We start from the raw sequence: 25,487 nt of genomic DNA on the forward strand, positions 1-25,487 counted from the left end.
CTTGTTCTGTGTCTAGAAAGCAGGGATCCAAGCAGTTTTCTTCATGTCCCGCACTTTCTAGCCACAGGACCTCATTGTTTTGCCCTTGCCCTGCTGCTTCCCCCCAGAAAACCTGCTCTTTAGTGATAAATTGGACCAAACATCAATCCAGAGAAAGCCTAATTGATGTTTGCTCCAATTCAGTGGTAAATATCAGGTTTCCTTGGGGGAAAGTGCTGGGGCAAGGGTAAGTCTGGATGAGCCCTGAGTTATTCTGCAACTAAGGCAGGCAAAGCAGGTTGTCTCAGGAGTGCATTGAAGTTTTATAGTCTTGGCTAGATGACCACAGCGACTAAGGCTCTGCTCTCTGGTTACTGTGTCTTCCAGTTATCAGGGTGGTGCCTTTTCCTGCAACCATTGGCTTTGTCTTGGCCACAGGGCTTCAAGCTGCCAGAGTATCTTTGGAGAAAGCTCCTCAGGTCTTTCCAGAGCATCTGAGGAGTCTAGAATCCAGTCATTAGAGTCCAGTGGCAGAAGTGTCTCCTCAGGGTTCAAGGGATGAGATGTGGGGCTCTGGTGCCAGCAGACCCAAATAGTAACAACTGCACGTTTATTTAAAATCTAGTTGAAACTATTTAGTTCATTAATTCGACAAAATCCAGTAACATGAACCAGTGACACCAGTTTTTCAAAGTCTGGTAGTCATTTACACTGCCAGTGCCCAGCTACTGCCCCCTTGCCTCTTAATGCCTCTCTGGTAATCCCACTGACCCCCAGGGGGTGGTACTGCCCAGTTTGGGACCCACTGCCATACAACATCAAAATGGCCTTGTTTTGTAACCCTCTTAAAACCCACTTATGGTGAGTTAAATGCTCAGACAAGGCAATGTCCTGTACCCTCAAAACACCCATCCCTAGAGAGACCTGCTGCACATTTCCAATGTTTGGCAATGTTGAGTCTGGCTATTGCAAAGAACAGTCTTAGCAGCTCCTTGTGAACAAGGGTGGGATTTAAGTCACTGTCAATGGCCAGGAGAGCTAATACCAGGTCTGGGGTTAGAGACTGGTTTCTTATTGCAGAAAGGTCCATGAATATAGACCACAAATAAGCTGTTAATATTTCACACTGCCACCACATATGAAGGAAGGTGCGCTTGTGACCATAGGCTCTCCAGCATAGCAGTAAAGTATCTTTCAGGATGTGCAACAAGCATCCAATACCAGCATAGTAAAAGCTTGAGGGATGCTGCCTTTATTTTGGCAGAAATTGTCTTAGTAGGTAGACAGGATCATACCTTCAGATTGCATCCTTGAATAATCTTTAAGAGTATTATTTCTTTATTTCATATAATTTATATACCAATTGATTGTAAGAGCGTGGGGAGACTCCAAGAAGTTTACAAGAAGAACAAAGCAATACAAGAAAAACAAAGCAAAACAATCTATGAAAACAGTTAAAAACTAGGCTCCTTAATCCTGCAAAGGCAGATCCATCCTGCAAGTAAAAGTCAGCGAAGTGGCCTGAACTGTTGCCACGTGCTCAGAGGTTGGCATGGGGAGGCTTGGCCAACCTCTTGTCTTCTAGAATCTTCCCAAACAAGTGGGCTACCTCCATGGCACAACCCCAGTGGATGGTGAGCCCAAAACCACCATGGCCATAGTTGTGGATCACCTGAGAGAGAAGGAAAAGGCAAGAAGAGAGCTACTTCACCAAGGAAAACAGCAGGAAGGAAAACATTACTTCCTACAGCAACTGAATGTCAGGGTCGATTAATGCACCATCCACACATCAAACACATTGCAAGAGAATTGCATTTTGTTTCACTAAATTTCAGTAGGGCTAGCTTATTCGTACACAGGACTGCAGCCTTAAAGTAACACCCCCCCCCACAAGGCTATATGAGAGTCCTAGCCTCAGCATGTGTGAGATACCATGCAAGGGCTGATCCTGTTTCACAAATCAATTCACACCATGCATACGGAAAGTTACCCACCTCTGATTGTAACATCCCATGGCGAACAGCCTGGTGTTCTAATCGGACTCTTGGCCGTACGGGACGATGACCACTCCATTCATGGATGATTTTGGCTTTCTGGAAGCAGCAACATGCATGGCTATTCAGAGCAGGCAAGTATAAGAAAACATGGGAAGTAGGGACAGCAATCCACTTTGCCAGTGCTTATACTGAATCTTCCTGTGGAAGAGCCATAACACAGTGGTAGAAGACTGGGGTGTTGCAACTCCAGCTCAAGGATAGGAAGCTGCAGCAGATGTGGGCCCTCCCCATCAGCACCAGCTAGCCTGCCATCAAGGGCAGTGATGGTCAAACTTGGCTCTCCAGCTGTTTTGGGACTACAATTCCCATCATCCCTGACCACTGGTCCTGTTAGCTAGGGGTGATGGGAGTTGTAGTCCAAAAACAGCTGGAGGGCCCCTGCGGGTCCCCCATTCCTGGGCCACAGGGTTGGGCACAGCCCTGTCTGAGATCTAGGGATGCCACCTTGGGTTGGGGAAAGTACAGGGCGGGGCAGACAAAATAAAGGACAGGTGGGGGAAAGGGGGGGAGCTAAAACTTACTTTACCTGGTGCAGAAATGACTTCAAAGCACTACAATTATCAAATGGAAGCTATCAATAACTGCAAACACTCGAACAGCAATATTGAAAGGAACTCTTCCCCACCTGCTGAATTTCTGCCTGCCAGAATCATGATTAATATAGAAACCCAGCCAAAAAAGAAAAAAAGGCGGGGGGGGGGAGGAGAGAGAGATAGCAACAAATTCTGCTTCTCTTCCTCATAGAGCTTTGCTTCCAGCATCCTAACAGGGTTCACACAACCCCTCATCCCTCTGGGAGCGCCAATATGATGCTTTAATGCCTAGGGATGGACTAATTATTATTATTATTTATTAAATTTATATACCACCCTTCATCCAGGCAATTTCAGCGACAGAACCCTAAATGTGAAAAGCCCTCCTCTGCAGACTCCATGCGATCTATTCTAGAGGTGGAAATAAGCCATGAGACCTTTAAACACACAGTGAGAGGCACAGCGAGACTGAGCTATGAGAATGTTGACCTGTGCTTTAATTTGCTTTTTAGCTTATTGTTGGTTTTAATTTTTTAATAACAGTAATAACTGTTTTTACTAACAATTTCATTGTTTTATTCTTTGCGGTTGTTGTATACAAATGTTATGAAACAGGTCTGCCACAGGATAGGCATGTCCTGCCACTGGCCTCCATTTATACATTACTTGTATGTGCAAACATGGTACAAACTCTTTAAGCCACCAGGAACTCTTTTAACCCAGAGCAAGAGATTTTGGGTATAATATACAGTTTGCAGCATGGGAAAAACCAGTGCTTTCTTCTTTAAAATAATGTTTAGGGGTACTCTCATTTTGACTCAAGAAAATCACCATTTTATAGTTCAAATCAGGAAAAATAAATACAGTAAATGGACAAAAGTACAAAGATTCACAAAATGTTTAGGGGTATGCATACCCTTGCATCCCCCCACAAAAAAGCACTGGGAAAAACTATGGAGAGAGGATTTGAAATTTACATGTCATACTTTAACAGAAAATTATATGAAAATGATGTATTGCTGATATTTAACCCTGAGTAAATTAGCAAAAATGTATAGGACAAGTTCAAATGTTTGTTGGAAATGTAAGGAAAAGGAAGACCCCTTTTATCATATGTGGTGGAATTGTAAAGGAATTCTGGGAAATGATATAAAATGAATTGGAAAAAAATGTTTAAAATAACTTTTGTTAAAAAACCAGAAACCTTTTTGTTAGGAATTGTAGGTGCAGAGATACTGAAGAAACTGAAAAGACTTTATGCATGCTACAACAGCAGCAAAGATGCTTCTTACCCAGAGTTCGAAAGACGACAAAATATCTACTAGGGCGGACTGGCAGATGAAATTATTGGACTACGCAGAGAGGGCAAGATTAACCAGGGAAAATCAGAACTCAGGCGTGTCAGGGGCTGCCCTCAAGGGAGGGGAGAGAGGCAGGAACGTCCAGAGAGCCTCCCCCTTTGTTGAGCAGCTGCACCTCCTCAGGGTCTGGTGAAGGCCAGGAGAAAGGGGTGAAGAAAGAAGGGGGGGTTGCAAAGGCTCACTCAGCCTGAGATGAGCCACGACACGGCTCCCAAGGAGTTGTTTTCGCCAGGGGAATAAACATAAGGAAAAGAGGCGGAGAGGGGGTTTCCCTGGGCTTTTGTGCTGGAAGGCAAACCGGAAGAAACCACTTCTGGAATCTGCTAGTGATTGAGGCAGACATGGATTTTGGACTTCTGCACTCTACATAGTTTGCACTCTATAAAACCTGTAAAAGACAGGTCAGAGTCCTGGCTGTTATCTTTGTGAGCAACCACACACATTCCTCACAAGGAGGATCAAAACTTCAACAAAGAATGGGATAAATATATATTGTACTTGAAAGACCACTATAAACACTTGAACTCTTTGGCAGGCTTTTAATAACTCTTGCAATGATACAAGATTTGGATACAATGGAGAATGGTAAATTAGATGGACTTATAATATGCAGTTTAAAAAGTTATTTAAAGAACCCATGGAGGTGAGGAGGGAAGACTTGAGAATATTGTGTAAATTTTAATGTCTGTAATAATATTACTTACGTGAATGAATTTGTAAAATCAAATAACAATTATTTCAAAAAATAAATAAGTAAAGGAACTCCTTTAACCCAAGGGAAACTCAAAGCAGGTTGTGCTGCGCCCGGAACTTCCCCCTGTGTACAGGGAAGGCTTGGAGAGCAGGACGGCCTGCTCAGTCCCCGCAGCAGCACTGACCCACGCTGCTCACTGTACCTGGAGGCTAGGAAGCAGCTCACAGCACCCTTGCCAAATGCGCTGGTGGTCCTGGGGGCTGTTCTCTTGACTCCAGTTTCCCAGCTGAAATATTCCTCCCAATGTCACTGCGTTGCTCCTACAGCAGAAACAGAAAGGGAAGTGGCAGCGTGTGTGTGTGTGGAATCGGCCCTAAGCCAGGTTGGTAGAAATGGTGTCAAGCAAGGGTGGAGGGCCCATGCCCAGGTCACACAAGTGTGCCAGGCTGGCTACTGCCAAGCTACAATGGCAGTCTATTGCATTTGGTGTCAGCAACCTGCTCCTGCTCCTTTTGCCTGTGGGAGAAGTGACGCTCTGCGTCTCCCAAGCAACGCTTGTGTGCATCACACCACGAACGTCCCAGGGCTCCAGGATGGCCAGAGGCCCCAAGGAGGTGCTTTTTGGGCCTGTGATCATTTAGGCCACATCCACACCATTTAAAGTACATGGTTTCTTCCAAGGAATCCTGGGAACTGTCCTTTGTATGGGGGTTGTAGCTTGGGGGGGGCAACCACAGTTCATGATTCTTTAGGGGAAGCCATGCACTTTGAATGCATGGTGTGGATGTGACCCATGATTACTGTCCTATCTGTTACCTCTGTGTGTTGTGGGTTGGGATGGGCAACAGATCCTGAAATGGCCAAGTGAACAAGAGTTAAGAAATCACATAAAGCACAGGGGGTGGAAATGTTTCAGCCCAAAGGCCAATCACCCTCATAGGGGCCGCATTCTAGTAGTGATTGGAGGCTGGGGTTGAGGGAGAATTTCAATTCTGTTTGCATTTAAACTTGAATGTATCAAATCTGCACTTTCTGAAACAATATGAGAACCAAAGCACAGCCATCCTTCAAAATTTGCCCTTAACTGAACCTTGCAATGCAGTTCTCCAGCAAATGTTTGCAGAAATGCGCTTATTAGGTGACAGTGTGCATAGAAATGAATATATTGTGAAAATAACATGCAAAAATGCACCATATGAGGGGAAAGAGTTTGCAAAAACATGTACATGAGTCAAAACTACAGATAAAAATGTGTTTGTTAGCAGAAATCTACATGTAAAATGCTGAATAATTTTCATGAAGGGTTTTTTAAAATTGCAAAATGTGAACTGAACTTATGATTAGCAAAACCAGAAAGAGAGAGAACTGAAATGGACAGCTCCTTCTATCCCTAATGAAAAAAAGTGTTAATTAGGAGAAATTTGCACATAAAAAGCTGAAGAATTTTTGTGAGGATTAAAAAAATAAATAAAAAATCAGACATTGCTGCAGAAATGTGGACAACTTAATCCAAGGCTGGAAAAACTTGAAACTGAGAGGACTCGGAAGGACAGATCTGTCCATCCCCACAAAGGCAAAAGTGGGCGAGATGCGACACTTATCTTTGTACATTAGGCTACATTCCAGAAATCTCTGCACCCGGCACCTCACATGCCCCTCTCTCCCTCCAGGCAAGCAAGCAGCATTGCCCCAGTGGAAGGACACATCCAAGCAGGTTAAAGCTTGGGTGCCAGCAGGGCCACCGTGGGCAGATGGTATGAAGTGAGGGTGCAGACCAAGAAGGGTCCTAAGCACCAAAGAGGCCTGGAAAGCTGCACCCAGACCCTGGGCTTGAGATTCCCCAACCCTGAGCAAGCATTTATTTGGGTCCACAACACAAATGCCATTGGCTTCCCCAACGAGGAGTCCTCCAGACGTTTGCAGTACAACTCATCAGCACATTGGCAGGGCGTGATGGGAGCTGGAGGAGCAAACATCTAGAAGGCATCCAATTGGGGAGGACGACATTCTGTCATAGTCAGTTATGTTTTCCTTACCCAGGTATGATGTAAGGTGTGTTATAGATCTCAGTCTCAACATCATGGGTGATGATGAAATGCTTCACCCAGGGGGCCTCGACCTAGAGAGACAAAACAAGCAGAGGCAACAGCAAGGCTGTATTGCTGCATTCACCCCAGCAGGAATCAAGTGACCTGAGGAACAAATCAAGCCCCATCTTTTTTTATTATTATTCAAATCAAGCCCCATCTTGCCGTATAAAACTCCTGACTCTGGTCTGGATCCTCAGCTTGAGCATTGTCACGGATTTGCTGACCCATCAACCCCATCATAGCCCCACCAGGACTGCAGGTAGATATGTGCTTCTTCAGACACAGGCAGCTTCTTCCCTTCTTGCAAGGCAGCCAAAAGAATCCTAGGAAGCCTGGCCTCACCTTGATGACTTGGCCCCGGCCCGGGCATAACTCAGGGTCAGGTTGTAGCTCCCCAGCACGAACCCCTGTGCAGTTGATTATGATGTCCACTCCTTCAGCCATCAACTAAGCAAAAGACAGATTTGTGGTGTTACTGTCTCTGAAGGCAAATGGGAACTGGAATCCAAAAACATATGGAAGGCCAGAGGTTGGCCACCCTGGTTTTCTGTCCTGCTTAGCCAAAAATGGTTTGGAAAGTCCACCAAATCTGCCTAAAGCAGGGCAGGAATTATTGGAGCCATACTCCAGAAATATCTAGAGAGAGGGCAGCTGGTTGGGGATTGTGACATTAACATATGAGAGTGCTGGAGGTGAAATAGTTAAACAGGTTACCCAATCAGAACCCAGGGGGTAGAGTCAGAGGAACTATAAAACCAGCTCTGGGAGGGGCAAAGGGAGGAGTTCGTTGGGAGTTGGTTGGTTGGTTGGTTGGAGTAGGAGTGAATTGGGATAGAGTCTGGGGGTAGGTAGAGTTAGTGTAGCGAAATAAGTTGAGTCAGGAACAGTTAGGCGCTAGGAAGACAAGTAAATATCTGAGAGGTGGTTTAGTGAGTGAGAGCAGGTAGCGGAAGTTATAGGTCTGGATAGGCACCCCATGATTGTAATGGACCGATACCGTTTATGAAACCACACACGCTTGTTAAACTGCAATAAATAAACAGAAGTTTATGTTCCAATTTAACCCTGACTGGACTCAGTATTTTCCCAGGTAGGGCCTGGGTGGTGGCAGCGAGAAATAAAGTGGTGGCACAGGGATCAATAGACGGTGAAACGTCCAGGGACCCTGTGTGATCGCCACAGGGATGTCTGGGCTTACAGTCACACCAAGCATTTGGAGCACTAGATAACAACTAGGTTGTCACTTTAAATAATCAAGGCTTCCCCCAAGGAATTCTGGGAACTGTAGTGTCTTAAGGATGCTGAGATTTGTTATGAAACCTCCAGAGCTATAGGATTCCCTGTGAAGAGGGATTGATTGTTATTTCGCTCTGGGAGTCATAGAATCTTAGAATTGCAGAGTTGGAAGGGACCCCAATGTTCATCTAGTCCAACCCCCTGCAATGCAGGAATCTCAGCTAAAGCATCCATGTAGCTCCGGGAGAGAGAGGGGCCTCTTCACACGTCTCAGTACCCTTAACAAACCACAGGTCCCATAATTCTTTGGGGGAAGCCGTGTCTGTTTAAAGTGGCATCATAATGTGTGGTGTGTATTGTTGGACTACAATTCCCATCATCCCTGACCACTGGGCCATGCTGGCTGAGGCTGATGGGAGGAGTTGTAGTCCAACAATAGCTGGGACCCAAGGCTGGTCTAGTGTCTCAAAGTGGTTTCCCAACGTGGTTCCGAAGGACTCCAAGGAACCCTCAGATATAACCCTTGGCACCTGCCAATGCCCCCTACCCTTCCAATGTTTATAATTTAAAGGAGGTGTTGAGTGGGGAGCACAGGTGCTTCACCTGTCGGGGGGAGGGTCGCATCTGAACGTAGCTGGTTTTTCTTTTGTAAAAAGGTTTTTGGTTGTGCTACCATCAGTTTCCAAAATTTCCAAATATGCCCGGAGGGCTAAAAAAAAGTTTGGGACTCCTAGTCTGGAATATCCTATCATCTTTGATCCTGTGTTGTAGACGACACATTGTCCCTTGGCAATATTGAAGAATTTCAACTTTGTCTTTTGTAAACCTTTGTCAAAGATGCCAAAGTTCCAGAATGGCTTTTTACCAGCAACTGACGTATTTCTATCCAAGCGTATTTAAGAAAACTCCAGGAGAGGATTGGGATGACCACAGGAGATGCTAGGGGGAAACTACTCCAGACTGGTGGAAAGGTTTTAAGGCTGGTCCCACCTTCCAGGGTTATGGCTAATCTGAGCAAAGGGAAGCAGCTGGGCCACACTAATTCACAGCAGCATAGAACGGCAGAGCTGGGAGGGAACCAAAGGGCCATCTAATTCTAATCCAAACCTGTGCTGTGCAATGCAAGAATCATAACTAATTTGTTTTTGTAATGTGTTATTCAATAAATTAAATACAGTTCATGTAAACATATATATGGGTGGGTTATTATTATGATTTTTACAATCTTGCAGGAATTCAGAATTTATTTATTTATTGAAATTTTGTATACCACTGGACTGTGAAAAGCCTCAGACCTCAAAGCTTTCTCCTTCCCCAAAATTCCTTGCTCCAGTTCTGCTCAAAATGCAGCCATATTTAAAGCCTAACGATAGACTCCCCCTCCCCCTCTATCTAATCCTGTCCACAGCTGGTGGAGAAGGGAAATACCTTTATCAATGCCCCTCCCAGAATACATTTAAATTCCCAACTAACCTCCTGGAAGGACTCAATTTTCCGATGAAAGAACTTGACGCTCTGCAGCTTTAACCTGTAAGACAAATGTTGCCTTGTAAACAACAGGGCGAGCCACTGTGACTGATGGCTAACATTCTGACACTTCTCCAATTCTGGTGACATCCCTAGAAAGAGCTCAGTGAGGTCTCAGCATGCGGGCTGACTGTTGGCACTGGATGCTGGGTGACTATTAGGGCAAGAGGAACCCTGAAAAGCCAGCCGGAGTAGGAGAAATGGAATGAAATGGAGTATCTTGACAGGAACCATGGCTGGCTGGCAGCCTCTTCCGGACAAAGGGCACTTGCAGAGCACCTGCTATGCCTGTGGAAGGTTCCATGTTCCGTTCCCAAGGGCATTTCCAGGTAGGGCTGGGAGGGAACTGAAGAGCCAGTCAGTATAGAGATAATACCAAGCTTGGCAGACCAATGGTCAAACTCTGACAAGGCACCTTCTCATGGTCAGTATGGATATTGTCAGAACAGAGAGAAGAAAGCAAATATCATACACACCTCTTTGTAAGCCAGGGTAGATATCGTTTGCCCTCCAGCATCAGAGCTGTGTTGAACCAACCATAGCTGAAACCAGGGAAATGAAAGATAAGGACATAGAAATGGGCTACCATCTAAAATACAGGGGTCCCTTCACTTATGCAGGGCTTTTGTTCCCGGGCTACATGCATACATGTGAAATCGCATAAAGTGGAGAGGGCGTTGTTGAGAGAGGATGGAAAGCGACTCTCTCTTGGTGGACTCCATCCATCCCATCCACCTTCCTCAAGTGGCAATGCACCCTTTCGAGCGCATGTTCTGCTTGCCTCTGGTGACTGGAATGTTGAGCTGGGAGTCAGAGGGTCAGTGGTTCCCGGTGCCCGGGGCCACTGTGGGGCCTCTTGGCACACTCCCTGTTAGTCTTGGAAGGTTCTGGAGGAGGTTTCTGCAAGTCTATGATTCTATAATAGCCGTCACATCCAGCGAGTGCCATTTATGCCACTGGAATTTACGTCTCCCCCTCCTCATTTTAGTCCTGCTCTAGATGGCCTCCTAGTCCACCAGAGAGGTCGTGTCAGCCTTATCTCACAAAGCAAACACCCAAAACCTAAAGGGAAGAGAGAATTGATCAATACCTGTAGCCAGGGAAGAGCTCAAGCTCTTTCCGTGACAAGGTCCTAAATCCCAAAACGATATTCTTCCATGATGGGTCCTGCAGAGGAGAAAGTATTGTGCCAGTTATAAGGCAACTGAGGGAAGAGTCCACATGTCTAAGATGCTCTGGTCCAGTCACCTTGTTCTCTGTGAAAATTGATAATTTGTACCAAATGGCGTCATTTAACTGTGATTCATGCACCACTTCTTGAGCAAGTCATTCAAGAAATTAGAATAGATTCCACTAACGAAGAGAGATGCACCTGAGATGCATTTGGCCTCATGTTCCTACACCTATTGGTTGTGGGTTTCCCCCTCTGCTTTGCAGTGATGCAAAAATAGCCATATTGAGTGTCATACAAATAGGCCATTGAAAGCAATCTCCCATTATCATCTGTCTATACAATACTCCAGAACTCCTTCTACAAGGAAGACCAAACATCCTTTGAAATAATTGCTCTTATTTAACATCAGTTACTTACCGGAACTGGCTGTGTAAAGAGATTGTATCCAGAGAGCAGAAACAACCCCATCTCCTCAGCTTCTGGTGAATTAATGTGTTGAAGAAGATAATCAAAAGTCTCTTTATTCCAGAGTCTGTCATATTAAATAATACAGTCAGACAATTACACACTCTAGGATTGTACTGTAAATTTTCCTGCAACTTGATGGTCTACCAGAAAACAGAATGGATGAGTCTCCCGATGCAATGCCTCTCCCAAGACAAATATGCCAATACAATGCCTTTCCTGTAATGGTGGATTGTTTATTGTGCCAGGAATTAGTCCAACCCACCCCCACCGAGGCTGGCATGCTCCCCCTCTCCTCCCCTTCTCCAGTATGTCTGCAAGGAGGAGTTGGGAAGTATTTGCTTTTGATTTCAACTACCCACAGTTTAGCATCACATTCAGACTCTAAACTGTGGTTAACCTTAGCTACAGTACCATGTGTTTCAACCAAATTCATAAAACAGTTTGATTAGCCACAGTTCTTTGTTTTTGGACAACGTTGACATAGCCATGGTTAATCCAAAATGGCTTCCAGTCTGCTTCTCACAGATGCACTGGGAAAGGAAGGGAAACACATGGATCTGGGAAGGGGCCAGGCTCCTTCCCTTCATTTTCTTCCCTTTTTCTCCTGCCTTTCTTCCATCTGGGATCCCAAAGGGGTGTATGTGTGGGTTCCAGGCCTCCACCTATCCAGGCACTGACCCAACCCAGCTCTGCTTATGTGTCTTCCATGGGAAACAATGACCCACTGAAACACTTCCAACTCCCTTCAAAATGGCTGACTACCTTCAGCTTGAAGCATACTTCTGCTGCCTGCCTGTCTAGGCCTTCACAGAAAGAAGGCCTCACCAACCTCTCCACTGCTCTTATCCTTGGGAAGTTTTTCTGAATATTTAGTTCAGATTTGCCTCTCTGCAGTTTAGTCCTCACTGAAAGCGACACACGCAGAGCAGGAAGACTGAACCAACAAGGCTCAGTGTAAGGATGAGCTACTCAGATGAGAACATATAGGGATGCAATTCCTCAATTATCAGGGAATCCAAAGCTTTTAGTCTTATGTTTGTTTGTTTTTATAAATAAATTGATTTTTATGGAATTTTTTTCAGACAAATAAAAAATATGTAATGGCAAACACAACCTGCTTAACAAAACTTGTACACCCGTCACTGATGGTGTACAGAAAAAAATGTAAAGCAATCAGAGAGCACTATATTAAGTAAGGTGTAGAAACAGCAGTCTGAAAGGCCAAAGGAAGTAATTTTTAGATATAATAATAATAATAATAATAATAATAATAATAATAATAATATTTATACCCCGCCTATCTGGCTGGGTTTCCCCAGCCACTCTGTGTGGCTTCCAACCAAATATTAAAAACAATACAGCATCATACATTAAAAAGGTCCCTAAGCAGGGCCGCCTTCAGTTGTCTTTTAAAAGTAAAATAGTTGCTTATTGCCTTGACATCTGCTGGGAGGGCGTTCCACAGGGCAGGCGCCACTACCGAGAAGGCCCTCTGCCTGGTTCCCTGTAAGCTCACTTCTCGCAGGTTGTCACAGAACAAATTCAACTAACCAAAACCAACCAACTGAGAATGATGTTTTGTCAAATGCCCCTCTAAGTTGTCTGTTATGTCCCGTGACATTTTCTACCACCGCCAAGTGCCAACCCTGACTCCACCGTCCTGTAGAGTGAAAGGGGTCTTACGTTTCTTGAGTGTTTCCCTTGTCGTAGAGATATGGCTGCCAAAGACCCGCTGCCCCATCGCTGGTGGTGTGAGGCGTAAACTGGTCGGCATAGATCTCTATTTCCAGGGGCTGATCTGCTGAGTGGTATCGGTCACGGATGCAGAGGGCTGTGGACAGTCCAATGATGCCGGCTCCAATCACAGCAACACGCATGGTGCAGGGCTTAAATTCTCTCCTGGGGGAAGAAAATGGCTACAGCTTTGTGCACCTGGCATTAAATCCCAACAAACATAGCAGAACTCATTCCTAGGCTTGGTAACTCTATTTGCATCCCCTCCAACATTCCTCAGATTAAAATAAGGACTTTTCTCACTTCCTGGCCCCTCCTTGACCTCCCCATTTTTTTGTCCCCCACTATAGAGCATTTCCTATCAGAAGAAGGGCAAGTGCTGCCACTACTACACCAACAAGACAAAGCACACACACCATCCCCCATCCCAGGAAAACTCCTTAATCCCAATTTTATTTTATTCTTTGGTAGATTTACCAAAAAGCTCAACAACTTTTGGGGTGTCCTGGTTCTTTCTTTTTGAAATATGGCAACCCTAGGATTGGAAGGCACAAAAGCATGCAGGCTGGTGAGTTTCTAGGTCAGTGTGCCACACTCCAGCCGGGAGAGCCTGGCACACCCTCCAGATGCTGCCCCCTCTGCTTAGGGGCTAACAATAGATCCCTCTGTGCACAGGAATGCCGGCATGAAAGGGCTGCTTCCCAGTTCTCAAAACTCTGCACCCACTGGCCAGAGAACTTGGCTTCCCTTGTGGCAGAGTCTTGAATGGCTATTCTGTCAGCACAGCCGTTTCTTTCAGAGAAAGACAGCAGAAAGAAACCCTGCAAGTGGCAGAAAAGCTTATTGCCAGAATAACAAAATGTGAGGGTTTTTTTTGGGGGGGGGGGGACTGTGCTAGCTTAAAAAAAAGAATTTGCTTTCTTCCATAAGAACAGGAGAAGAGGCTGCTGGATCAGGCCATTGGCCCATCTGGTCCAGCCTCCTGTTCTCACAGGGACCAAGCAGATGCCCCCAGGGGAAGCCAGCAGGCAGGAGCCAAGCTCAGGACCTCTCTCCCCTCCTGCACTTGCCAGCAGCTGGGATTCAGGAAAATTGCTGCCTCCCTCCAACCAAGGGGGCAGAGCAGAGCAGCCTTATCCTCCACGAACCATCAAACGTGAATATTCTTGGTAATGCTGGAGTTTGATACAAACAGAAAATGTGTTGCTCTCTTTTGAAAGATAGACTGGACGGTACAGTAGTTTATAACGGACTGCTGCAAACAAACAAACCAGCCAGGGACTGTCCCAGGGACTGGTCAAATGAAGCCTTTTTCCCTATGAGGAAAGGTTGCAGCTTTGAGGACTGTGAGTAAAGATGAGTAAGGGGAAACATGATAAATAGTATTTAAAATCATGTGGAGCATAAAGACAGTAGATGGAGACCCCCCCCCCATAACACTAGAACCTGTGGACATCCAGTGAAGCTGAATTCAGGAGGTGTCTAACAAGGATTTCTTCATGCAGCACAGAGCTAAACTGTGGAGCACCTTCCCACAGGGATGGCCACCAACTGAGATGGCTTTAAAAGGGGACTGGAAATTTGTGGAGGAGGAAAGGGCTATCCGTGGCTACTAGCCACATGGCTCTGCTCTGCTTCCTCACCTGAAGGATCTTGCTGGTGGGCTTCCAGTTGGCAACTGCTTCAGCACTGTGGGAACAGGAGGCTGGGCTCAATGGGTCACTGGCCTGATCCAGCAGGCTCTTATGATTTATACAGGGCACCAGGCTGGGGAGAAAGGCCCACATGTAAATTAATGCACATGAACTGTAAGGCATCCGTCCAGAACACAGCCTGCCCATCCCCCACCCCCGCAGCTGCCAAGGTGTATTTTGAACTGCTGACAACACACTGAGAAACAAGTATGGATTTTCTAGTAGATCTTTAACTCAAAGAGCACACACAGTGGAATGTGCACCCATGGGAAGCTGCTGCCAGTCAGTGTAGACAATACTGAGTTAGGCGAACTAATGGTCTGACTTGGGATAAGGCAGCTTCCTGCATTCACCTTTGTGGGTTTGTTTTTTAAAGTTAACAGAGAACCTCCTTAGTGCAGAGTACATGAGCACAGCATGCAAAAAACAACAGCCTTCTTTAACATGTGATGTAGGGGATGGGTGTCCAGGCAGTTTTGTTTGGAATGAAGCAATATGAGGAGACAGCCTAGGGAGGCAGGATCCACAGGGGCAACAGTTCCTGCCTCCAGGGCATGCACTGCCTGCCACTGCTGCCACCACAGTTGCTGCATGCTCCTTGGAGGTCAGATCCACCGCCTGCTTTACAACTCCCAGGGTGAATAGGAGGTGCTGCTGGCCTCCCACCCCTAGGGAGGAAATGGTGGAGGGCTGTCCTGTGGCATCTCCTGGGCTCTGCATCTGCCCTTCATGATTCATAGCTCCCCCCCCCCCCCAGACCTTGATTCCCAGTTCAACCACTGGGTGAGGTTGATTAGAATGCCCCCCCCACCCGTTTCCAGTGCAGATCTTAGAATCATAGAATCATAGAATCATAGAGTTGGAAGAGACCACAAGGGCCATCGAGTCCAACCCCCTGCCAAGCAGGAAACACCATCAGAGCACTCCTGACATATGATTGTCAAGCCTCTGCTTAAAGACCTCCAAAGAAGGAGACTCCACCACACTCCTTGGCAGCAAATTCCACTGTCGAACAGCTCTTACTGTCGGGAAGTTCTTCCTAATGTTTAGGTGGAATCTTCTTTCTTGTAGTTTGGATCCATTGCTCCGTGTCCGCTTCTCTGGAGCAGCAGAAAACAACCTTTCTCCCTCCTCTATGTGACATCCTTTTATATATTTGAACATGGCTATCATATCACCCCTTAGCCTCCTCTTTTCCAGGCTAAACATGCCCAGCTCCCTTAGCCGTTCCTCATAAGGCATCGTTTCCAGGCCTTTGACCATTTTGGTTGCCCTCCTCTGGACACGTTCCAGTTTGTCAGTGTCCTTCTTGAACTGTGGTGCCCAGAACTGGACACAGTACTCCAGGTGAGGTCTGACCAGAGCAGAATACAGTGGCACTATTACCTCCCTTGATCTAGATGCTATACTCCTATTGATGCAGCCCAGAATTGCATTGGCTTTTTTAGCTGCCGCGTCACACTGTTGGCTCATGTCAAGTTTGTGGTCAACCAAGACTCCTAGATCCTTTTCACATGTACTGCTCTCAAGCCAGGTGTCACCCATCTTGTATTTGTGCCTCTCATTTTTTTTGCCCAAGTGCAATACTTTACATTTCTCCCTGTTAAAATTCATCTTGTTTGTTTTGGCCCAGTTCTCTAATCTGTCAAGGTCGTTTTGAAGTGTGATCCTGTCCTCTGGGGTGTTAGCCACCCCTCCCAGTTTGGTGTCATCTGCAAATTTGATCAGGATGCCCTTGAGTCCATCATCCAAGTCGTTGATAAAGATGTTGAATAAGACCAGGCCCAAGACAGAACCCTGTGGCACCCCACTAGTCACTCTTCTCCAGGATGAAGAGGAACCATTGATGAGCACCCTTTGGGTTCGGTCAGTCAGCCAGTTACAAATCCACTGAGTGGTAGCATAGTCAAGATCGCATTTTACCTGCTTCTTTACAAGAATATCATGGGGCACCTTGTCAAATGCCTTGCTGAAATCAAGGTAGGCTACATCCACTGCATTCCCTTCATCTACCAGGCTTGTAATTCTGTCAAAAAACGAGATCAGGTTAGTCTGACATGACTTATTTTTCAGAAATCCATGCTGACTATTGGTGATCACAGCATTCCTTTCTAGGTGCTCACAGACTGTTTGCTTAATGATCTTCACGTACCCTTTTCCCTGGCAGCAGGTAGGTGCCATTTTGTGCTTCAACTCAGGTGCCAAAATGTCTTGGACTGACCTTGGGTGAAACTATGGGTATTTCAGGTGTTTCCTCATTTTAATCACTGAAATGCTGAGGTTATGCTGGCATTATCAACAGATTTCCTCTGTCTTCCAAGGGTTTAGGGGAAACTAGCTTGCCATACACCATCATGTCTTGCTTGACAACTGCAAAGACTCAGAAGCTGCAATTCTGAAAACTTAACATGTCAGAAGCCACATTTCACCACTTTGCAAAACAGCAGCAGCCCAGGAGATAACTGAATACGGAAAGCCCAGCCTGTTTTCAGTTCCTTTCAAGCCAGTTCTTTGCCAGTTCCTACTGCTTTCAAGCCAATCCCCTCGAAGGGCAGAATTCAGAAACAATGAAAGAAAGCAATGTTTTCTGCAAGCACACACAACCACCAGGCAGGCACATTTGTTTTTAGCAAGTCAAAAGAAAGAAAATAAATGTTACCCTCTTGCTGACAAAATACACTTTCCAGAAATGCTTTTTCACCCAACCATGGCCCCAAGTTGTAGGCAGGCAGGCAGGCAGGCAGTCTCCAGACTGGATCCTAGAACGACTTGCAAGGTGACTAGTCACAAACCTTATGTATTTCAGGAGCTTGGAAAGAGGGGTCAAAGTTCCCTGTAGAATGAACATGGGGGAGAATGAGGTGGAGTTTAACCTTCTGCCAAAGCTGAAGAGTTGGCATTTTCCCGAGAGAACTCCCTGTTTCAAACTAGGACTCTGTGTCAGGCCTTGACAAGGTTCCATGACCTGCATTCAGGAAGAGGGAAGAGGGAAGAGCTGGCTGTCAGCTGAAGGGGAAGCAGATGCCGTGGTCTAAAGTGACAGGAGCAAGTTCCAAAGCAGTAGTTACAGACATGATAGCAGCTCGAGAATAGATTCTGTATGGATTTCCAAAGAACTGGAAACAAGAGTCAAAAAAATTGAAATCAATCCCAGAACCTTCTCAGACCATAATTCCCTGATTATGGAACTACAAAAAGAAAGCAAAATCTCTTTTAAATGGAGATTAAATGATGATTTATTAGATGATCAAAAAATTGTTGAAAAAGCCAAAAAGACCTTGACGGATTATTTTGAAATAAACAGTCAAGGGCAAACAAAGTTACAGATGGTCTGGGACGCAAGCAAGGCTGTAATGAGAGGACTCTTTATACAACAAAACTCATTTAAAAGGAAAGTGAGAGAGAAAAAGAAAAAAGAAATATTAGAGGAATTAGGAAAAAGGAGAAACAGCTGCCAAACAAGGCAAATAAAGAGGTGGTAAAACAGGCAATCAAAACATTACAAACCCAATATTCAATGATTATAAATGAGGAAATTAGCTGGAAAATAAAAAGAGCAAAACAAAAATAATTTGAGCACGCAAATAAACCGGGGAAGCTGTTAGTCTGGCAGTTGAAAAAAGGTGAACAAAGCAACTCCAGAAATAAAATTAACATAAATGGCAGAATTACAGACAAGCTGATCTGTCATCTCATCTGTCCTCCCAGTTTCATCTCATCTGTCCTCCCAGTTGAACGACGTGGCCCAGGGAGAGAGGGAAAAATAGTGGAAGTGAACAGCTGGCTTCGCAAATGGTGTAAACAGGAACGGTTTGGATTCTGAGATCACGGACTGCGGTTTCTTGAAGATGGACTTCTGGCAAGCGATGGGCTGCACCTCACAACGGTTGGGAGGAATGTTTTTGCCAAAAATCTCAGAAACCTCATCAGGAGGGCTTTAAACTGACTAATGTGGGGGAGGGAGACAGTGCTCCTGAAGGTAGGAGTCTATCAATTGATGAAGGTGATCATCCAAATGTCATAGACCAAATGGAGCAAACAGCACGCAGACCTAGTGGTGGGAGGAAAAAATCCTTAAATAAGAGACACGGGGGAATGATTAATGGACTTCAATGGCTGTACACTAATGCGCAAAGCATGGGAAATAAACAAGATGAGCTTGAGCTCTTGGTACAGCAAACTAAAAATGACATAATAGGCATCACTGAAACCTGGTGGGATAAGTCCCACGATTGGAATGTAATAATGGAGGGATACAATCTATTTCAGAGAAACAGATCAGACAAGAAAGGAGGAGGAGTGGTGTTATATGTCAGGGATGTGTATACCTGTGAAGAGATCCAAGATTTAGAACCTCAAAGCCAAAGTGAGAGCATTTGGGTCAAAATTAAGGGAGAGAAGAATAACAGTGACCTCATTGTGGGAGTTTACTATAGATCCCCAAGCCAAACGGAGGACATAGATGATGCCTTCCTGGAACAGATGGCCAAGCATGCAAAAGGAAGGGAGATAGTAGTAATGGGGGACTTCAATTACCCGGATATTTGTTGGATGTCAAACTCAGCCAAGAGCATAAGGTCAAACAGATTCCTCACTGGCCTTGCAGACAACTTCGTTGTCCAGAAAGTGGGAGAAGCAACAAGAGGAACAGCCATTTTAGATCTGGTCCTAACCAATGTTGATGACCTGGTTAGTGGGGTAGAAGTGGAAGGATCATTAGGCGCAAGTGATCATGCTCTTCTGAAGTTTACTATACAGCGGAAAGGAGCAGCCAAGCATACTAGGACTCAATTTCTTGACTTTAAGAAAGCCGACTTCATAAAACTTAGGGAAGTGCTGGGTGAGATCCCATGGACAGTAATACTAAAAGGAAAGGGAGTTCATGATGGCTGGGAGTTTGTTAAGAGGGAGATAGTAAAAGCACAACTTCAGGCAATACCAATGAGACGGAAACATGGAAGGTGCCTAAAGAAGCCAGGGTGGCTATCTAAAGAACTTTTAACTGATTTAAGATTTAAAAAGGATGTGTACAAAAAATGGAAAAGGGGGGAAACCACCAAAGAGGAATTCAAACAAATAGCCAGCACGTGTAGACACAAAGTCAGAAAAGCTAAAGCACAGAATGAACTCAGGCTTGCTAGAGAGGTTAAAAGCAACAAAAAAGGCTTTTATGGGTATGTTCGTAGCAAAAGGAAGAACAAAGAAACAGTGGGGTCACTCAGAGAAGAAGATGGTGAAATGCAAACAGGGGACACAGAAAGGGCTGAACTCCTCAATGCCTTCTTTCCCTCAGTCTTCTCCGATAAAGAAAACAATGCCCGACCTGAAGAATTTGGAGCAAAGGATTCAGCAGAGGAAACACAGCCCAGAATAACTAAGGAGATAGCACAAGAATACTTGGCTAGTTTAGATGTATTCAAGTCTCCAGGGCCAGATGAACTGCATCCAAGAGTATTAAAAGAACTGGCAGATGTGATCTCAGAACCACTGGCAGTCATCTTTGAGAATTCCTGGAGAACAGGCAAAGTCCTGGCAGACTGGAGGAGGGCAAATGTTGTCCCTATTTTCAAAAAGGAGAAAAGAGAGGACCCAAATAATTACCGCCCAGTCAGTCTGACATCAATACCAGGGAAGATTCTGGAGCAGATCATTAAGCAAACAGTCTGTGAGCACCTAGAAAGGAATGCTGTGATCACCAATAGTCAGCATGGATTTCTGAAAAATAAGTCATGTCAGACTAACCTGATCTCGTTTTTTGACAGAATTACAAGCCTGGTAGATGAAGGGAACGCAGTGGATGTAGCCTACCTTGATTTCAGCAAGGCATTTGACAAGGTGCCCCATGATATTCTTGTAAAGAAGCTGGTAAAATGCGGTCTTGACTATGCTACCACTCAGTGGATTTGTAACTGGCTGACTGACCGAACCCAAAGGGTGCTCATCAATGGTTCCTCTTCATCCTGGAGAAGAGTGACTAGTGGGGTGCCACAGGGTTCTGTCTTGGGCCTGGTCTTATTCAACATCTTTATCAACGACTTGGATGATGGACTCAAGGGCATCCTGATCAAATTTGCAGATGACACCAAACTGGGAGGGGTGGCTAACACCCCAGAGGACAGGATCACACTTCAAAACGACCTTGACAGATTAGAGAACTGGGCCAAAACAAACAAGATGAATTTTAACAGGGAGAAATGTAAAGTATTGCACTTGGGCAAAAAAAATGAGAGGCACAAATACAAGATGGGTGACACCTGGCTTGAGAGCAGTACATGTGAAAAGGATCTAGGAGTCTTGGTTGACCACAAACTTGACATGAGCCAACAGTGTGACGCGGCAGCTAAAAAAGCCAATGCAATTCTGGGCTGCATCAATAGGAGTATAGCATCTAGATCAAGGGAAGTAATAGTGCCACTGTATTCTGCTCTGGTCAGACCTCACCTGGAGTACTGTGTCCAGTTCTGGGCACCACAGTTCAAGAAGGACACTGACAAACTGGAACGTGTCCAGAGGAGGGCAACCAAAATGGTCAAAGGCCTGGAAACGATGCCTTATGAGGAACGGCTAAGGGAGCTGGGCATGTTTAGCCTGGAAAAGAGGAGGCTAAGGGGTGATATGATAGCCATGTTCAAATATATAAAAGGATGTCACATAGAGGAGGGAGAAAGGTTGTTTTCTGCTGCTCCAGAGAAGCGGACACGGAGCAATGGATCCAAACTACAAGAAAGAAGATTCCACCTAAACATTAGGCAGAACTTCCTGACAGTAAGAGCTGTTCGATAGTGGAATTTGCTGCCAAGGAGTGTGGTGGAGTCTCCTTCTTTGGTGGTCTTTAAGCAGAGGCTTGACAACCATATGTCAGGAGTGCTCTGATGGTGTTTCCTGCTTGGCAGGGGGTTGGACTCGATGGCCCTTGTGGTCTCTTCCAACTCTATGATTCTATGATTCTATGATTCTATGAAGGAAATAAGAGAAGGATTTGTTAAATATTTTTCTGAGCTGTATAGACAAGGGAAAGAAAAAACATTTAAGATAGAAGAGTACATCAGAAATAGCAATATGCCATATTTAAAAGAACAAAATAACATTCTTAACTCCCAGACAACAATGAAAGAATTACTTGAGGCAATAAAAAGCTCTAAAAATGGCAAGTCTCCAGGTTCGGATGGCTTTACGGCAAAATATTACAAGAAATTAAATGAACAATTAACGAACCCATTGAAAGATGTTATGAATGAAATATTGAACATAGGAGAAATCCCAGAAACATGGAAACAGGCCTATATAAGAGTAATTCCAAAACAAGACACAGATTTGCTTCAAATTAAAAACTATAGGTCTATCTCCTTGTTAAATAATGATTACAAATTGTTTGCAAATATCCTAGGTAATAGATTAAAAAAAACCTAAATGAATATATACATCAAGATCAAGCCGGGTTTTTACCAGGAAGACAAATGAAGAAGAATATAAGGAATATTTTGAATATAATAGAATATTTGGAGGTTAAAAATGAAAAGAAAGCGGAAATGATGTTTATAGATGCTGAAAAAGCCTTTGATAATGTTTCTTGGAAGTTCATGATAAAGCTGTTAGAACAAATCAGAAGTGGTTCTGAGTTTTTAAAAGGAATAGCAGCAATCTATTCAGAACAAAAAGTCAAATTAATTATAAATCAGGTGATAACAGATGACTGTAAGATCCAAAAAGGAATGAGACAAGGATGCCCATTATCACCATTATTGTTTATCCTGGTCTTGGAAGTACTTGCCAAAAACATAAGAGTGGATAAAGAGATCACAGGTGTAAAAACTGGGGAAAGTGAATTCAAGCTAAAAGTGTATGCAGATGACCTAGTGATAACAATGGAAGAACCTAAAACTTCACTTGCTAAAGTAATAGAAAAAAATCAGAAATTTGGGGAAGTGACAGGATTTAAGCTAAATAGGAATAAAAGTAGATTATTAGTTAAAAACATGAAGGAAGAAGAAAGAACTGAGTTAGAACAAAACATTGAGATTGAAGTCCATAAAAAGCTTAAATATTTAGGGATTTGGTTAACATCAAGAAATATAAACCTATTTAAAAATAACTATGAAAAAAATTGGCTTGAGGTAAAAAGAAATTTAGAAATATTGTAATGCCTTAAGAGAGAATATAATGAAAATGATATACAGGCGGTACATGACACCAGTCAAGCTTGCAAAAATCTATCATTTGCCCGATAATAAATGTTGGAAATGTAAAGAGACTGAAGGTACATTCTTTCACCTTTGGTGGACATGCCCAAGGATTAAGACTTTCTGGGAGATGATCTATAATGAAATGAAAAAGGTATTTAAATAAACCTTTCTGAAGAAACCAGAGGCCTTTCTCCTGGGCATGGTCGGCCAATTGGTGCCAAAGAAGGATAGAACTTTTTTAATGTATGCAACAACAGCAGCAAGAATACTTATCGCGAAGTATTGGAAGACACAAGATCTACCCACCCGGGAAGAATGGCAGATGAAGGTGATGGACTACATGGAACTGGCGGAAATGACTGGCAGAATCCGAGACCAGGGAGAAGAGTTGGTGGAGGAAGATTGGAAGAAATTTAAAGACTATTTACAGAAATATTGCAAAATTAATGAATGTTAGAAGGATGTTGGAATGATGTTATGTGGTTTTAGCAGAAATGTTATAAAGGATTTTGGAAAAACTGACTGTTAATTGGTGAAAGGAGGGAAAGTAAAGATACATTATATTAAGATAAATTACAGGACAAAAATTTGAAAAGATGGAAAGGATTTGCTGAAACAGATAATCGAACTAGAATACAAAAAAGGGAGGTGTGAGGAGGTCAAGGAAATAAGCTAATGAAAGATAAGTTATGGGAAGATGCGCTGTATTCTTCTTTTTTGCTTTTTTAATGGATTTTATTTTTTCGTGCTTTTTCTTTCTTTTTCTCATTCTTGTTTTTTCTTTATTGTGATGTGTTGTATTGTTTTCGTTTAAAATGGTGTTTGTTGTTTTTTCTTTCTGTAACCTTTAAAACTTTAATAAATATTAATTAAAAAAAAAGAAATTTAGAAATATGGAGTAGAATGAATCTCTCATTGTTAGGAAAAATATTGGCGATTAAAATGAATGTGTTGCCAAAAATGCTATTTCCTTTTCAAGCAATACAGGCCTCCTGAAAGATGAATGTTCTAAAAAATGGCAGAAAGAGATTTCAAAATTTATCGGGGGGGGGGGCAAAAGGCCAAGGATAAATCATAAAATACTTACAGATGTAAAAGACAGAGACGGGTTTGCCCTCTCAGACCTTAAATTGTATTATGAATCTGCTTGTTTGGTATGGATCAGGGATTGGATGAGATTGGATAAGCAAGAGGCATTAGAACTAGAAGGACATGACAACAGATTCGGCTGGCACGCATACTTATGGTACGGGAAAGGGAAGGTTCATAGAAATTTTTACAACCATATAATTAGGAAATCACTAATGAGAGTATGGGAGAGATACAAAGACTTGTTGGAACAAAAGACCCTGTGGTGGCTTTCACCACATGAAGCATTACTGCTCAAGCCACTTGGAAAGAAAGGAAAATGGCTCACATATGTTTATTTATTAAAGGACCATGATGGAAAATGGAAATTAAGAGATTACGATGAGATCAAAGACCACTTTCAGAGTTGGTTGCATTATCGACAACTATATGAAACACATAAAGAAGACAGCAAGAAAGGATTCAGTTACACAAGATCTAGGTTTCAAACGGAAGTGATTGAAGGGAAAGTGAAACTACTGAAGGCCGCATATAGCATATTATTAGAATGGGAGATGAAAGATGAAGAGGTAGAATCAGTTATGATTAAATGGGCAAAAGATGTAGGTCACAACATTATGATAGAAGATTTGGGAAAATTATGGAAAACTGATTTTAAATTTACAGATTGTTCCCTACTGAAGGAGAATTACATGAAGATGATGTACAGATGGTACACGACCCCAGTGCAATTAGGGAAAATGTACAAAACTAGTTCAAATATATGTTGGAAGTGTAAGGAAAAGGAAGGGACAATTTATCATACGTGGTGCGATTGTAATGTAATTTTAAAAATTTGGGAAATGATATACAGCGAATTGAAGAAAATGCTCCATTTAACATTTGTTTAAAAACTTGAAGCATTTTTGTTAGGGATTGTAGGGAAAGATCTGCCAAAAAAGCTGAAAAACATCTTCAGGCCGTCAACGGCCACGAGAGTTCTAATAGCACAAGGATGGAAGACTGAAGAAACCCCAACTAAAGAATCATGGCCAGAAAAATTGATGGACTATGCAGAACAGGCAAAACTGACATACAAGCTACGGGACAAGGATAACTGTGACTTTAAAGATGAATGGGAACCCTTTACAAAGTATTTGAAGATGCAACAAAGCAAACTGGACTCCTTGGCTGGCTTTGAATAAACATTCACAAACTTTTTTATTGATGATAATCTGCTAAATAGTTTGAGGATCTATACAGCTTTGTAACATGCAGAAAATAGCATTCTCAGAGAAACCAAAGACTGGAACTGAGGTAAGCTGGGTGTGGTGGGGGGTTTTGTGTGGGAGGGTGGGGGGAGGGAGGAAAAATGGGGGGGAATAAGGATGATATGTTTCTGGATAATATGTTTTGTTTTAATTTTGAATAAAAAAAGTTTTAAAAAACAAAACAAAACAAAAAAACAAAACAAAAACAAAGCAGTAGTAACAGAACAAGGTCAGACTCCAGGCAGCATCCTTCCACCCAGGACAGGCTGAGGTGCAAGTTCTGGAGTCACAGCTATATAGGGCTGGTGTGCTCAGACTGGCCCATTGATCAACCTGGTGGCTGGGGATGGAGTAAATTGCACTCCCAGTGCTGTCAAAATCAGTGGGGTCCTGTGAGGCTGGGGGGAATTTACCACTC

At 43.7% G+C, this 25,487-nt stretch overlaps 1 protein-coding gene across 2 annotated transcripts; it reads right to left on the reverse strand.

Moving 5' to 3' along the window:
- Window positions 1-1,286: 1,286 nt before the first annotated feature.
- On the reverse strand, window positions 1,287-18,215 carry DAO (D-amino acid oxidase). 2 transcript variants are annotated; one of them, XM_053361059.1, is made up of 12 exons: window positions 17,207-18,214; window positions 14,497-14,620; window positions 12,803-13,018; window positions 11,069-11,183; window positions 10,568-10,644; window positions 9,954-10,019; window positions 9,424-9,478; window positions 7,057-7,161; window positions 6,661-6,743; window positions 4,827-4,944; window positions 1,974-2,072; window positions 1,287-1,651 (listed from the first exon to the last, which is right to left on the reverse strand). In XM_053361059.1, the coding sequence occupies exons 3-12, from the start codon at window positions 12,994-12,996 to the stop codon at window positions 1,520-1,522; spliced, it is 1,044 nt and encodes a 347-aa protein (XP_053217034.1). In that variant the 5' UTR covers window positions 12,997-13,018; window positions 14,497-14,620; window positions 17,207-18,214; the 3' UTR covers window positions 1,287-1,519. The 2 variants fall into 2 exon arrangements, with proteins under 2 accessions (XP_053217034.1, XP_053217035.1); XM_053361060.1 differs by lacking the exon at window positions 14,497-14,620 and having other exon boundaries at window positions 17,207-18,215.
- Between the last annotated feature and the right edge of the window lie 7,272 nt (window positions 18,216-25,487).

The sequence above is a fragment of the Podarcis raffonei genome, chromosome 13 (genome assembly GCF_027172205.1).
Source record: "Podarcis raffonei isolate rPodRaf1 chromosome 13, rPodRaf1.pri, whole genome shotgun sequence".
Taxonomy (NCBI): Eukaryota; Metazoa; Chordata; class Lepidosauria; order Squamata; family Lacertidae; genus Podarcis; species Podarcis raffonei.